The 14,762-nt window shown below is 52.2% G+C and overlaps 1 protein-coding gene across 1 annotated transcript in view; it reads left to right on the top strand.

Moving 5' to 3' along the window:
- Hmcn2 (hemicentin 2) overlaps positions 1-14,762 on the top strand; it is a 154,314-nt gene that overhangs the window by 14,930 nt on the left and 124,622 nt on the right. Inside the window, exons 2-7 of the mRNA XM_051166434.1 lie at positions 3,563-3,633; positions 4,846-5,004; positions 5,829-5,951; positions 12,097-12,268; positions 13,063-13,169; positions 14,097-14,217. Of these exons, the coding sequence (XP_051022391.1) occupies positions 3,563-3,633; positions 4,846-5,004; positions 5,829-5,951; positions 12,097-12,268; positions 13,063-13,169; positions 14,097-14,217 (753 nt within the window). The remainder of the gene's footprint in view (positions 1-3,562; positions 3,634-4,845; positions 5,005-5,828; positions 5,952-12,096; positions 12,269-13,062; positions 13,170-14,096; positions 14,218-14,762) is intronic.

Raw genomic sequence — 14,762 nt, 5'->3', positions numbered from 1 at the left:
GCCACCAGCTTAGCGGTTCTTGTCACTTGGAGGTATCTTTGAAGATGCCGTCTTGGCTCGGGCTCAGGGAATGACAGAATCCCAGCAGCCTACATGACATTTTTCCAGCCTCTGCCTCCTAGAGATGTGACAACTGCGTCCTGGAGAGGTTGGGCACAATGGTGCAGGACAGGGAACTCTAATGAGGTTACTGTAGGTGGGGGAAAATTGGAGTGTGTGTGTGTGTGAGAGGGAGAGAGACAGACAGACAGACAGAGAGACAGACAGAGACAGACAGACAGACAGAGACAGACAGACAGACAGAGACAGACAGAGACAGACAGAGACAGACAGAGACAGACAGACAGACAGACAGAGACAGACAGACAGAGAGAGAGAGAGAGAGACAGAGAGAGACAGAGAGACAGAGAGAGAGGAGAGACAGAGAGAGATGATTACAGATGACATCTGAGGCCGGCTGCATACCCGACTCTTGCCACTGGAACCAGTAGGGCCAGACAAGAGGCTGGAGAAACAAACACCTGGACTCTTCTAACGCTCCTTGCCCTACACATGCCCCGGGGGCTTCTTCATGTCCATGCAGAGATGATGCTCCCCCCTGTAGAAAGGACAAGCCTTGGCCACCCTTCTGGGACTCATACGCAGGAGGGCGGCTGAGGGAAGTCGAGGTCACAGGCTTACTTATTCCCACGGCCAGCGTGCCTAGCTTCAAGGGGCTGCACGCTACATCTGCCCAGCTGTTTGGCAAATGTCCTCCTCCAGTCACGAACCTCCCTCCCCTTCAGAAGCAGTGAGGCTTGGGAAATGAGCCCAGAGCATCTGCAGCTTCCAGCTTCATTGACAGCCTGGAGCAGGGTCAGGGGGCGGGTGGAGAAGGGGGTCAGAATGACCCAGATTCCAGCCCCATCTTCACTGACTCCTGCTCATAATTCCTAGGTCAGGTTGCTTTGTCTCCCAGGACTCAATAGTAGACTATTGGGCTAGGGATGTGGTTCAGTGGGTAGCGTGCACAAGGCCCTGGGTTCCACCCAGACTGTAAAGACTGAGTCTGGCCCTGTACCCAATATTGACTAGAAACTGGGTATGAGAGTGGCTGACCCACTCAGTGATGGCACAGGCAGCCCTCGCTGATGACAGCACACCATGCATCTCTGTGGCTCCCCTGAACAGATGGTGGATGATCCCTGAGTGCACAGACCCTTCCCGGAGCCTTAGAAGCTGATCTTGCTCTGGGATTGAGGACCGGGGAAGGCAGTGTGGTGTCTGCTGAGATGCGTGTGTATGTTTGCTCACTCGGGCAGGAGGAGGTCAGATAAGAAGGCAGCTGCTTTGGGGTGGCATAGTCTTCTAGAGGCACCCCCTCCATCACAGGATGGACTTTCCCAGACCTGGGTAGCAGAGAATGAACCTTACGTGCTGGTTTGGGGAAGCTCAGCCCTCCTGCCCAAGGGCTGCCCAGGTTGTTACAGCTTGTTCCAATAAAGTGCTTAAAAGCAACTGGAGGTGGAGCAATGGGTCAGTGGTTAAGAGCACTTGGAGGAACCAAGCTCGGTTTCTCAGCATCACATGGTGGCTCATGACTGTCTGTAACTCCAGTCCTAGGGGATCTGACGCCCTCTTCTGGCTTCTTTAGGCACTGCACATATGGCACACACACACACACACACACACACACACACACACACACACACACACACACACACACACACAGAGGCATAAATACACATAATGAAAATAGGTCTTTATATGAACTGAGGAGATGGCTCCGTAAATAAAAGTGTTTGTTATGCAAATGTGAGTGCTGGAGTGCAGATCCCCAGCGCCAGGAACATGTCAGGTGAGGATGGCAGCCCATCAGGAGTCCCAGTCCACAGGAGACAGAGCTGGGATCCCTGGAGTGAGCTGGCTGGATTAGCTGAGTAGGAGAGCTCTGAGCTCAATGGGCAGATTCTATCTCCATGTATAAGGTAGAGAGCAGTTGAGGAGGACGCCTGATGTCAACGTCCGGCCTCCACATACATGCATACATATGAATACCCACACACATGTGGAAGTGCTTATGCATGCACGCACGCCATTCATACATACACAGGCAAAAAGAATGCTCTTTTTTAGAAGCCAATGACATAAACCATTTAAGGGAAAAGAAAAGCGAAATATTTGAGCGGTAACTAACATTCGATCTTGCCGTGTAGAGCAAAGAAAAAGCCCAAACCTTTAACTATTCATGTCTGTCCAAGGAAGGAAGGCCACTCATCCATCGCTCATCGTCTGTTCACCCACCTTTCGCATTTCTCTCTCCATCCATCCATCATCTGTCTGTCTAACCATCCATGTATCCACACATGCGTTCATCTCTATCATCTGTCTGTCTGTCTGTCTGTCTGATCTGCATATCTTTCTATTTGTCTACCTAACATCTATTTTTTCCCTACCATGTATTTTTTCACCTATCTATCATCTGTCTGTCCGTCTTTCTCTCTATCTGTAGTTTAAATAGCCTCGGCTGCTATCTGGCACAGGGACAACCAGGGGCTGGGAACGGCTTACAGGACAAAATGTCGTTGTACAAGTGTCAAGTGTGAGCACCAAGGGTGTTAAAATATATGAAACCCACGGATACCAGAACGTGTGAGTCTCAGCTGTGTGCCCTCAACAGATGACGCACCATGGAGCCCACACTCTTCTCGGGGTCTAGAGCACTGCCGTCCCATCAGCTGAGCCTTCTGTCAGCCCACAGGCAGCTCCTGACTGGCTTCTTACCAAGGGAGGCGCGTAGCACGTGCACTCCCGGGTCTGGCTTCACGTGAGACCCACCCACCTTCTTACCTGTGGTTTCATCTGTTCTATTGCTGAGTTTGGGGACTGGTCACAGTGGTTCCCCCTGGTCATCTACAGCTTCACTTCCCATACCTCAGTCCCCAACAATCCACCAACAGCCAAGATCATTACACAGAAAATTCTAGAAACTGCTCCCTAGCTTTAGACACCTTACCACCCCGAGCCTCATACCACCCTACTTTGTCCTCCCCCAGGAGGCGAGTCATACCTTTTGCATAGTATCCACATTGTATACGCTACCCTCCCGTAAGCCACTTTTTAGCTGTCGAACTCCATAATGAGCCAAGATGAGCTCTGTCTGGCAGTTACTAACTAGGGTGGGAGAACTTTGCCTCCAGCTTGGGGTCACTGTGAACATAATTGTTATGCACACCTGAGCAGAAGGCTTTGTGGGCACCAGTGTTTTCATTTTACCTGCTTAAATAGTTACGAACAGAATGGCCAGGTCCACAGACCATAAGCTGGTATCTTTCAGAAACTTGTGTTCTATTCTGTGGCAGTGAAGCCCTTGCTCCAATCTTGCTGCCTCTTTGTTATGTAGATGGACTTCCTGGGATGCTCCTACTTACTGCTTGGCCTGATGTTGGCTGCTTGCTCTTTAGTCCCTAATGAAGCTAAGGTTTCCTGATCCATTCCGTTTCCCAGCATCCTTTTCCCTTGGTTTGCCCTTGGCCCTTCTGTGTTCGGGGGGAAACCTACCCGCATCTCTCTCTTCCCACAGATATTGGCCCGGTGACCCTCACGGAGGACCCAGTGGTGTTTCAGAGAGAGCTGAGAGAACTCTACGTTCAGGTGGGCTGCCCGCCATCTTTATTGTTCTTCATCTTCCTTTGTCCTACCTGGGAGCCAAGATGGCGTCCTTCCTCCCGGCCCTGCCTGCTCCTCAGTCTATAGCCCATGCCTCATTGCGGGTCCTGGAAGCCAGTACCTCTTGGGCTCCTTTCCTCAGGACATGAAACAAGTACCTCACAGAGCCTTGGTGCATAGTGGGTGCTATTTTAATAAATGAGTGAGGGGGCAATGCTACTCCAATGAGGGTATGGGTGGGGGCTTGAGGGACAACTTAGTTCAGACCTCTATGCAGGTCTGAGCCTGGGTCACATGTTCTTGGCATAAAACACCTGGCTCCAGCATCTGTCCTTTTCCTGGCCACCAGGTTCCTGAGAGGAGGGACTCCATAGGTGGAGTCTGCTTCTCAGCTGGAGCGTGAGTGTGTCTCCTGGAGGGCCTGACGACAGGGCAGGTGACAGGGAGAGCCTTTCTTCTCGCCTGGCCCAGCTCCACCCCTTTGCACTGTGGCTGTCACAGGACTTCTTAAGGTTGCCCACAGTGGCACTCCCTTTTAGCCTTCCCTTGTCGTGTGTCGTAATAAAACACTCATGAGCTGGGGGACAGCTCATTCGGTAAAGTGCTTGTCACTCAACATGAAAATCCCAGTTCAGCTCCCACCGTCCATGTCAAAAGGTGGGTGTGATCGCCCACACTTGTAAGCCCAGCACAGATGAGGCTGAGACAGGAGGATTGTGGAGGCCTGCTGGCCAGGATGCCTGACAGAGTTAGTGAGCTCCATATCCAATGAGAGACGTGTCAGAAAAAACACGGTGAAGAGAGACAGAGGAAGACATGGAGCATTGACCTCTGGCCTCCATACACACTTGCATACGTGTGTATGGTCATCCCCACATACTTGTGCACACACACAGATACGTGCGCAAACACCACACATTCACACGCTCACACGTGTGAAGGCTTGCTCGTGCCTCATCTCCTCCAACCCCGTAAAGATGGGATTGTCGCTCACACAGGTGAGAGAATGGGTGACACTTGTCTAACGAAAGTCACAACTGGGCAGATGCCGGAAGGGACAAACAGGGACGGCAGCCTGACCAGTGAGTGAGCCACACTGAGGTGACTCTCAGGCTCCCACTGGGCTCAGAGGTTTGTCCAGGCTGCCCCCTTGCAGACAAAGTGGGTGGCAGCTGCTGACACACTTCAACCCTGTAGGGAGGTGGTGACTGCCCAGAGATGAGTGTGGGGGCCATCAAGGCTGCCGTGGAGGTTGCCAACCCTGGGTCCTTCATCTACGTCTTCTCGGATGCCCGTGCCAAGGACTACCACAAGAAGAATGAGCTCCTACAGCTCCTGCAGCTAAAGCAGCCGCAGGTGAGAGGCCGGTTGCAGGGATGGGGTGGGTAGTCGTGCAGATGGCTGGATGAGGCGGGGGGTGGAGCTCCACTGGAGAGTGGGGCCAGGAGCCAGCTCTGCCAACCCCAGCCACATCTCTCCGAAGGCAGCATAGTTGCAAGCTCTGGGCCCTGTGGGCTCCCACTTCCTGGTGAGGTTTGCTCTTGGTGCATCCCCGCCCCCTCTTTCAAAGCTGGTGCAAAGCTTCTCCACCCTCGTCCTCAGCCCTTGGTCCTTGCAGCTCATGAACCTTGTCCTTGTGGCCAGGACTTCTGCCTCTTGCTTTTGCACTGATGGCTGCAGGAGGTGGGAAGGAAGGGCAGGTCAACACTTGGGAAAATCCTCAAGGTTTGCACAGCATCACTGCTCCTCACTTTTAGACTATTCTTTGTTTTTTGAGACAGGGTCTCTCTGTGTAGCCTTGACTGTCCTGGACTTGCTTTGTAGACCAGGCTGGCCTCAAACTCACAGCAATCCGCCTGCCTCTGCCTCCCAAGTGCTGGGATTAAAGATGTGTGCCACCACTGCCTGGCCTTCTAGACTATTCTAGAGCTCTTCAGGGTTCTTCTACAGTAACCTCCAGGGGCCACTCCAAGAGGAGTCCACCTCAGTAGCCTTCTTTGTCACAGACCCCCATCCTTCTCATGGCATGCCTGCTGTGTCCCTCTCTGTGTGAGCCCCTGCCCTGTATCAGTGCCTGATCCCCATGCAGGGGACATTCATTATTCTGAGCTCTCCCGTGGTTCGGGTCCTGCCTCTCCCCGCTACAGTAGAAAGCACAGGCCTACTTGCCTATCTTCCAGGTGGTCTTTGTGCTGACTGGGGACTGTGGTGACCGCACCCATCCTGGCTACCTGGCCTATGAGGAGATCGCCTCCACCAGCTCTGGGCAGGTGTTCCAGCTGGACAAGCAGCAGGTGTCAGAGGTGAGCCACTGCAGAATGTGTCCCCCAGACTGCTGCCCCGAGGGTGAGGGTGTTGGGTCTTACATGGCAATATACACGGGAGCTTTGCATGGTGGTTGTCATCCAGTGATGCCGAGTACCCTGCTCTGGGCTCTACACCATCTTGTCAAATCTCCTGAACCCCCAGGCAAGTGCTTGGGAAACACCCTGAAAGTAAAACCTCTTTCCACATCCCTTCCCAGCTTTCTGTACTGACTTTCTGTCATTCTGTGCTTGTGTGATTGGTTACTGCTACTGGAGTATTAGTGATCTCAGGGCTGGGCCAAGTAGGACACCTTAAGCGGAGTGCCAGGAAGTGGCTGGGGGGACCGAGCAAGCGCGTTGAGTCCCCGTGCCTGCTGCTCTGGAAGAGAAGGTGTCTCTGAGGCAGGCAGTGGTCTCTAGGATAAATTTTGTGAGCTGTGTATTTATGAGTTGAGAGGACTGGTCTCTAGGGCCGTGTTTAGATTAGCGTGCCTCGGCTCCCTGTTGACAGATGGAGTTTACACTTCTCTGTGACACAGCAGGCTTTAATTTCTGGCTCGTCAGCCTATCCTGGCACAGAGCCCCATATGAGGGCGGGAGGCATCTCAGAACAGAGGGGCAGATTCATCCCCACTTTTAGGGGGAGACACTTGAGAGGCAAGGCAAGTTGCGGAGGACAGCTTGCCAGGGGCTCTGTCTTCGGGAACTCCAGGTGAGCCTGTTGGCATCTTGACTGTGGGAGTCTCGCTTGGTAGGACGACTGATGGCAGGGTTGGGCTGCTCCGGGTGGTGGCATGGATGCTCCCAGGCATGGAGAGCTTCATGCCTTGGATCTGTTTCTTTCTAGATGTTCCCACACGCTCTCAGCAAGCCTGGGAAAGTGGCTGTGACAGCCAAAGCTGTGGTCATCCCCCAGGGAAGCCAGGCCATGGGGGCTGTAGCTGGGAGAAATCGTTCACACTTCTGAAGAGGCACGTGAAACAAACGCTGCGACCTTCCAAGCAGCAGAATAGCTATATGCCCTGAACGCTTAATAAATGACCACAGTGGGTCATTTATTAAGCACCTCTGTGTGCACCATCCAGGAGGAGGTAGCCAGTTCGAACAAGGGACTCTCTATCTTGGGAACACTTAGCTCTTTCTGGTTATGAAGAAGCCCCCTTTTGGACTTTGTTCCAGAGCATATGGGGGAGATTGAAGACCTTCTCTCCCTGGCAAGAAAACTTAGGACTTTGATGATTCTGGCGCAATAGGGGACCATATTGGAGGCAGGCAATGTGACCTTGGGTTTGTCCTAGGGTGTGTGGTGTATGTGACTATATGTATCCATATGTGAGTGCATGTGGAGGCTGGAAGTCGGCACCAGCACTTCCCGAGTTGCTCTCTACTTTACTTTTTTGAGTCACGGTATTTCAGTAAACCCAAAGCTAACCAGGTCACCTAGACTAGCCGGTGAGTGAGCTCTGGGATTGCCTGTCTGTGCACCTCCTTACGCAGCTCTGGGATACAGGCATGTGCCCGTGCTCCTGGCTTTGGTGTGGTCCCGAGAATCAAATCTCAGGTTCTCACACATTCGCACCGTACACTTTCATCTCCTGAACCATGGTCCCAGGCCCTAAGTGGACTCTCCCCGCACCCTCCCCCCAAGACAGGGTTTCTCTGTGTAGCCCTGTCTGTCCTGGAATTCACTCTGTAGTCTAGGCTGGCCTCGAACTCAGGGACCCGCCTGCCTTTGCCTCTCAAGTGCTAGGGTTAAAGGTGTGTGCCACCACTGCCCAGCCCAAGGTGGTCATTTTTAAAAATCAAGCTTCAGCTGGGTCCACAGCCTCCTATGTATGGTACCCACAGGCTCTGCCCAGTCCATGCTCAGCTACAAAAGCTGATGATGCAAGAGAGTGACAGGGGACAGGAGGACAGAGCTAAGCAGTGCCCCTACAATTTCCCAGGAGAGCACTGAGCATCTCAGTCTCCACTGTATGGCCCACTGTCCCCTGCTCCACACCCCAACTCCACAGCTTAGCCAATTCTGAGGGCTGGGGCACGTCTCTTGTCCAGCAGCAGCAGCGGCGGCAGTGGCAGGTAAACCTGACACATTGCCCAGCTTCTGCGAATCCCTTTGAAGAAAGAAAGATGACTTGCGTTCTTCGACAACAGGGTTGGGAAGCTCCTACCAGGAAGCTCCAGATCATGGATCACGAGGGACCTGAGATGATCTCAGGCCTGGACCCTCCCCAGCAGCATTCAGGGGAGTGGAAAGGCTGAGACCTGGGGCTGCTGGAGCAAGACAGGGGTGGCAGCTGATCACAGCTCTGTCGCCTTCAGGGGACCTTATGTCCCCTGTTCCACACGGCGGTATATTCCCCACGCTCTCCCTTGTGCACAGTTGTACCAATGGGACTGGCTGCCTTCTGAGGTGAAGGGAGGATGGTGGATGAAGAGTGCTGGGCATCAGGGAAGATTAGGTGAGAAAGGACCACAGCTGAACTCTCCTGGTCTTCTGGATGCAGGCAGAGGTTTCTCTCCTTTCCCCCCTCTCCGTCCCCACTCCCCTGAAGGCCCTGAAGAGTAGGGGTGCACTCTCAAGAGTGTTTTCAACAAGATAGAGCTGGGTAGAGAATCTGGGGTGCACAGCTGGCAAGGTGGGTGCTCCCTCTGTGACTCCGGGCCAATGCCTCCGTTTCCCCCATCTGTAGCTGTGAGCCCCATTCCTCTTCTTAGTTCCCTCAGCTTCCTCAGCTGCCCAGGCTGTTGAGCATCCTCTGGGGATGATTTATCAGCCACGATGGGCCCAGCAGCAGTCATCTGGCAGAGAGTGACAAGGCCAGATTCTTTCCTTCCTTTTCCATCCGTAGCTCTGGCCAGCACATGGCTGGATCCCAGGCCCCACCCCACAGACATCTGGAAGCCATCACACACGCCAAATAAACACTGTGCTTGCTTAATGAAGGCACTCTGCTCGGGAGGCTCCCCAATTCCGCTCTGGAGCCCTGAGGGCACAGCCAGGTCCAAAAGGCCTTGACCCTAGGCCTGGCCCTACAAGGTGGTCTGGATTGGCTGCAAGCAAATCCGTCACACTCCCCCTCTAAATCCTGGGGCAGGCTGCCTCATGCTGGGTCATTAGGGTGCTGTCCATGTCCCAGCTGTCTTTGTGGTTTGGTAGCCTGAATTACTGGGCACTGTCTCCTCACCAGAACATTCTAGAACAGCTTGCAGTAGCCCTGTCAGTGTAGTAGCTGACGTAACTTGTCTGGGTGATTGTTGCCTGGGGCAGCTTTTCTGTCACCATCCTCTGTCCCCACTTTATGACCTGAGGAACAGGCGTTTGGCACAGAGCTGCACTTCACCATCTGGCAGCATCGTCCTGGCCTCACTGATTCCTTGGCACTGTCTTCCTTCCATCTTCCATAGACAAGGAGCCTGGTCCTGCCATGCCATGACAGGTGGAGCCTTTTAAAGAAACATGTTTCTCGGAAAACTAGACAAAAGACAGGAGAATGAAGTATCTCCAAATAGGGGAGAATGTTGAATTCTTAGCCTGTGATACACTGGATCTCACAGCACATGGTTTAACTCAGTCAGTAAAACATGCTCATTCTCGAAATCTCAGGCAAATCCTCCCACTCCCTTTCCTTCTGTGAAAGGCCACACAATAGACAGAGCAGAGCAGAAGGACTGCCAATTAGGGCCAGCATGCCTGTAGGTAGCACACAAGCCACTGTTTGCTAGTCTCATACCCGTGATTGCTAATCAATCACAGAACCTCTTCTCAGGCAGCATTCCAGGAAGCCATTTACAGTCAACTGACATTGGCAAGCAAACATCACACCAGGTGTATGATAAACTCATGACATCATTGTCATTTAAAAAATGGCTTTTAGCTATTTAAGTTATTATGAATGGAGGGGCATTGAGGTAAACGCCTTTAGTTCATACACTCCGAGGCAGAGGCAAGCAGATTTTTGTGAGTTCGAGGACAGCCTGGTCTTGTTATTAAGTTCCAGACCAGCTAGGGCTACATAAACCCAGTCTCAAAAATAAAACAAACAAGCAAACATACAACTCCACCCCCCACCCTCACCTTACCAAGCCTCATGGCTACCAACCATTCAGAGCTTGCTTGCATGTTCTCTTTTTATCCTCTCTCGATTTTGATAACTCACGATACTATATCCATAAATAATTTAGAATTAACTATTTTTTAAGATTTATTTATTATGTATACAGTGCCCATTAGATCACATTATAGATGGTTGTGAGCCACCATGTGGTTGCTGGGGATTGAACTCAGGACCTCTGGAAGAGCAGACAGTTCTCTTAACCTCTGAGCCATCTCTCCAGCCCAGAACTATTTTTAATTCTGACTGCTGTGAATGGAACCCAGGGTCTCGTGTGTGCTATGAAAGTGCTCCCCAACTGAGCCTCACTGGCACCCCCATATACACAGTATCCCCCCATAGTGTAGAATGTTCTAATAGAATTAATACACTTTCTTTACTATGATCTGGCACCAAATCCTTGTCTGGTTCTCCCTGACTGCCCTCAAAATGTCTTATCTGTATTTTTGTTTTGCACGTATGTATATACACATGTGTGTTTGTGTGTTCACATGCATGAGGGTACATGTGTGTTGTGAGCATGTGGAGGTATGAATTGGTATTAGGTGTGTTCTTTGTCCAGTTTGCTTATTGACACAGGCGAGGCTACTGTAGCCAGCCAGCTTGGTCCACGGATCCCCCGTCTCTACCTCCCAAGCACTAGGTGGGCTGCCATGTCCACGCAGCTTTTTATGCGGGTGCTGGCAATCTGAACACTGGTCCTGACCCTCGCGTGCAAGGGCTTCACCGCCGAGCTATGCCCCCAGCTCCTCGCATTGGCTTCTGAGAACACTTTGTGGCTCGGGTTTTAATTACTGTTGCCCGCCCCACTCGATTGTTGTGTCTACTAAGTCCCCTCAAGTCTGGAGCCATCTGCTCATTGTCGTGACACCAGCTGAAGAAGCTCTGCTGTGTCCCATGTCCTAAATTCCAGTCTTTGCCCTGACAGTGTCACTGACATGCTCCCTCCTGTCTAACCTGAGTGTGTTCAAGGCCTGGGTAGGGGGTGGCTGGTGTGCGTGGAGAGGTGTCTTGGGGTTGGCGCTGTGACTTGTTTCCAATGCTTGCCATCGAGAGACAAACAGCACCTTGCTGTTCTACTGTAGCTGGTGACGTTGTGCCACCAGCTACGGTGGTGACAGGCAGACGTGTACGGCAAGGCCGTGTCTCCCCCACCCCATACTGACTTCAGTGTCTGTGGGGTAACACCCAGGCCCCGGGTGGACACTTAGGCTCCATCAATCTTACACCCTGTGCCTTTAACAACCAAAGGGGATCCTTGCCCAAAATGATTATTTCATTAGTAGTTGCAAGCTGATGGTTTCCTAATGGTATCATTCCTTCCACATTTAGCAGAGGGCATTCTTCCAAAGAGGCTTTGGGTCCTTGGGAAGAACACTCTAGCCTCTGAGCACCACTCCTATTGAATGCAGGAGACACATTCAGTGTTTTTCCTTGAATTGTGTGGTACGGGAGTTTTGTTTTGTTTTGTTTTTCAGTGCTGGGGATCAAACCCAGGGCTTCCTGACTGCTAGAAACGCTCTCCACCCAGTGATCCCATAGCCACTCACTGCAGATGCGTTAACTTACCTTATTTGATGAAACGCAGGTCCCCACAGTCCTGGTTAGATGACTAAGCAACCTGTGAGGAGCCTATAGCTCAATGAACCACACAAGATGGAGACTCCAGTGCTCCCAGGCCCCTCGTATGCACCCAGGGCATCCTCGTGGGTGCCAGAGGCAGATAAGAGGCAGAAGCCTATGCTGCAGGGGCCTGCGCTGGCTCCTCTCTGCACTGAGTAACCTGGTGTCTCCATACAGACATCGGTTGGAAACCCATAGAAGCCAAAAGGGCAGAAGAGCCAATCAGGCTTGGCGTAGGATAATGACAAGCCTTGGGGACTGAATAGATTGTTGGCACCCCAAAATCCATGGAGAGCATGTGGATTCTGCACACAGTGGGGAGCTGGTTAGAAGCTGCATCAGGTGGCCAGACATGGCAACCTCCGGGCATGCCCACTAGTGCAGCTTCTCTCGTATCCTCTCAGGTGTTAAAGTGGGTGGAGTCAGCGATCCAGGCCTCCAAAGTACATCTGCTGTCTGCAGACCACGAGGAGGAAGGCGAGCACACGTGGAGACTCCCCTTTGACCCCAGCCTGAGAGAGGTCACCATCTCCCTGAGCGGTCCAGGGCCTGAAATCGAAGTCCGGGACCCACTGGGTATGTGCTCCAGAGCTATGACTATTCCCCTTTGGATCCGATGCTGAGCTGGAAGGCCAGGGTGAGACCAAAAGAGGCCATGGGGGGAGGAGGCTGGAGAGATGGCTCAGTCAACAGAACATCTGCCTCACAAATGGGAAGGACCTGAGCCTGAGTGCCTAACACCCACATAGAACCCCAACCCTATGTATGGCAGCTACGCTTTAACCTCAGTGCTGTGGGGTGGAGACAGGTGGGTCCCTGAGTTCCTTAGGCACGCAAACTAATGAGCTTCAAGTGCTTCAGCTCACAAAAAAGGAAAAACAAACAAACAAACAAACAAAAAACCTGGACCATTGAGATGACTCAGCAAGAAAAGGTGCTTGCTCCCAGCCTGAGGACTTGAGTTCCATCCCTGCGTCCCACATGGTGTGAGGAGGAAACTGACTACCTAAAGTTGTCCTCTGACACATGAACATAGGAACACATGTGTACACATGTTCACACACACATGCATGTGTCACACATATACTCCTGCACTCCACAGAGAGGTGATAGAGACAGGGGTTCATACTCAAGGGTATAGAAATTAGGAAGGAGTGAGGGGACACCACGTGAGGTGTTCCCGCAGGTGAGAGAAACAGGAAGCCTGGTGGCAACTGACCAATGGGAGACTTAACATGATGGCAGTCTTCTTGTCAGTCCCAAGGACGCTTGAGGCTGCTGTGGGTGGGCTACGGGTTCCTGGAGACAGGGTGGGAAACCTGGGAACTCTGGGGAAAGAGAGGACCGAGTGCCACTGGGGGTTTCCACAGGAAGGGTTCTGCAGACGGACGAAGGTCTCAACGTGCTCCTCAACATTCCGGACTCAGCCAAGGTTGTAGCCTTTAAGCCTGAGCACCCTGGGCTGTGGGCCATCAAGGTAGGGACACTATGGGGTTTCAGCAGGGGAGCCTGGGATGTGTGGCCAAGTGATGTGGGTTTATCAACAAGAGTGGAGGACGAGCAACCTGCTTTGCCACTGTGAAGGAGTGGAGCAATTTGGGATGACATTCAGAAAGGTTGAGGGGAAAAAAAGAAAAAAAAAAAATAGCCAAATTGGCATGTGGCTCAGACTCCTGTCCTGAGTACAAAGTGTAAATGAAGCAAAGGTGACTGGGACGTATAGCTAAGAGAGACAGGGCTGGCAGGACACTGCTTTATTTGGAAGATGCTGGAAGCCAGGCAAGAGGACAGGGTTGGCCTGATGGAGGTGTGGGCGCTACAGCTGATTGAACTAACACTCTCTGGGCACCTACCAGGTGCAGGGCATTGTGGGAGCTGCTGCAGGTGGAGGGGCTATGCTGACCACCTGACAATCCTGATTTTCGAGTCTTTAAGACCAGAGCTGGGCCTGGAGAGATGGCTCAGCCGTTGAGATCACTGACTGCTCTTCCAAAGGACCCAGGTTCTATTCCTAGCACCCACATGGCAGCTCACAACTGTCTATAACTCCAAGATCTGACACCCTCATACAGACATACATGCAGGCAAAACACCGATGCACATTAAAAAAAAAAAAAAGACCAGACAGAGCTACAATGCCTCCAGGGAGGGTGTGGCAGGAAGGTAGATGAACAGGGGACCAGGCAGGAGCTAGGAGAGAGCAGAAGGAAGCCTCCAGAAGAACAGCAAGTAAGCTTGGCTTCTGTGTCTCCAGGGAGCAGATACACTACCCATGTTGTCTACAGATATGAAACAGCTATAATTGCAGGTGTGGGTCTTGGCCAGCTGTGGTCAGCAGTGTCTGGGCTGAAACTGGGGTCCTGAGGCCTGACGCTCTGGTGACGTGGGTGGGTTCCTGCACTAGGTGTACAGCAGCGGCCGCCACTCGGTGAGAATATCGGGCATTAGCAACATCAACTTCCGAGCCGGCTTCTCCTTGCAGCCCTCTCTGGACCTCAACCACACCATCGAGTGGCCTTTGCAAGGTACCTTCCCTTGGCTCTGAGGGTGCTGACGGCTTTGGGGTGGGGTGGGAAGGTCCCGGGCAGGCCTGGCTCGGTGAGCCATTTGTGACCATGGAATGGATCCTGCTAAGGTGAAACTGGGCTGTTCCGGACCACAGGGTAAAAACCAAACTGTGGCTCAGCTTCCTCTCCATCGGCCCAGGTGGTGACATTTACCTTCCGAGCATCCTTCCGGTCACCAAGGGGTCCTGAGGAGACCCCGTGTTGTCCCTTTTATTGTTGAGTTGCCATGTCTCCTGTCTTTTTATTTTCCTCTGCGTATGTATGTTCAAGTGTATTTGGGTACATGTGTGCATGTATGTGGATGTAGAGGTCAGAAGACTTCCTCTGGGGTCATTCCCCAGGCACTGGCTGCCAATTGCTTTTGTTTATTTCGTTAAAAAAATTTTTTTAATGTGTATGGTGTTTTGCCTCCATATGTGTGCACCAAGAGTATCCAGTACCCACAGAAGCCAAATAAAGGCATCAGTTCTTCTGGAACTGAAGTTAACAGGCAGTGGTGAACC

Source organism: Acomys russatus, chromosome 24 (assembly GCF_903995435.1).
Source record: "Acomys russatus chromosome 24, mAcoRus1.1, whole genome shotgun sequence".
In the NCBI taxonomy this organism is placed as follows: domain Eukaryota; kingdom Metazoa; phylum Chordata; class Mammalia; order Rodentia; family Muridae; genus Acomys; species Acomys russatus.
Note: the sequence above shows the minus strand (reverse complement) of the source record. Positions and strands in the feature narration are given on the sequence as shown.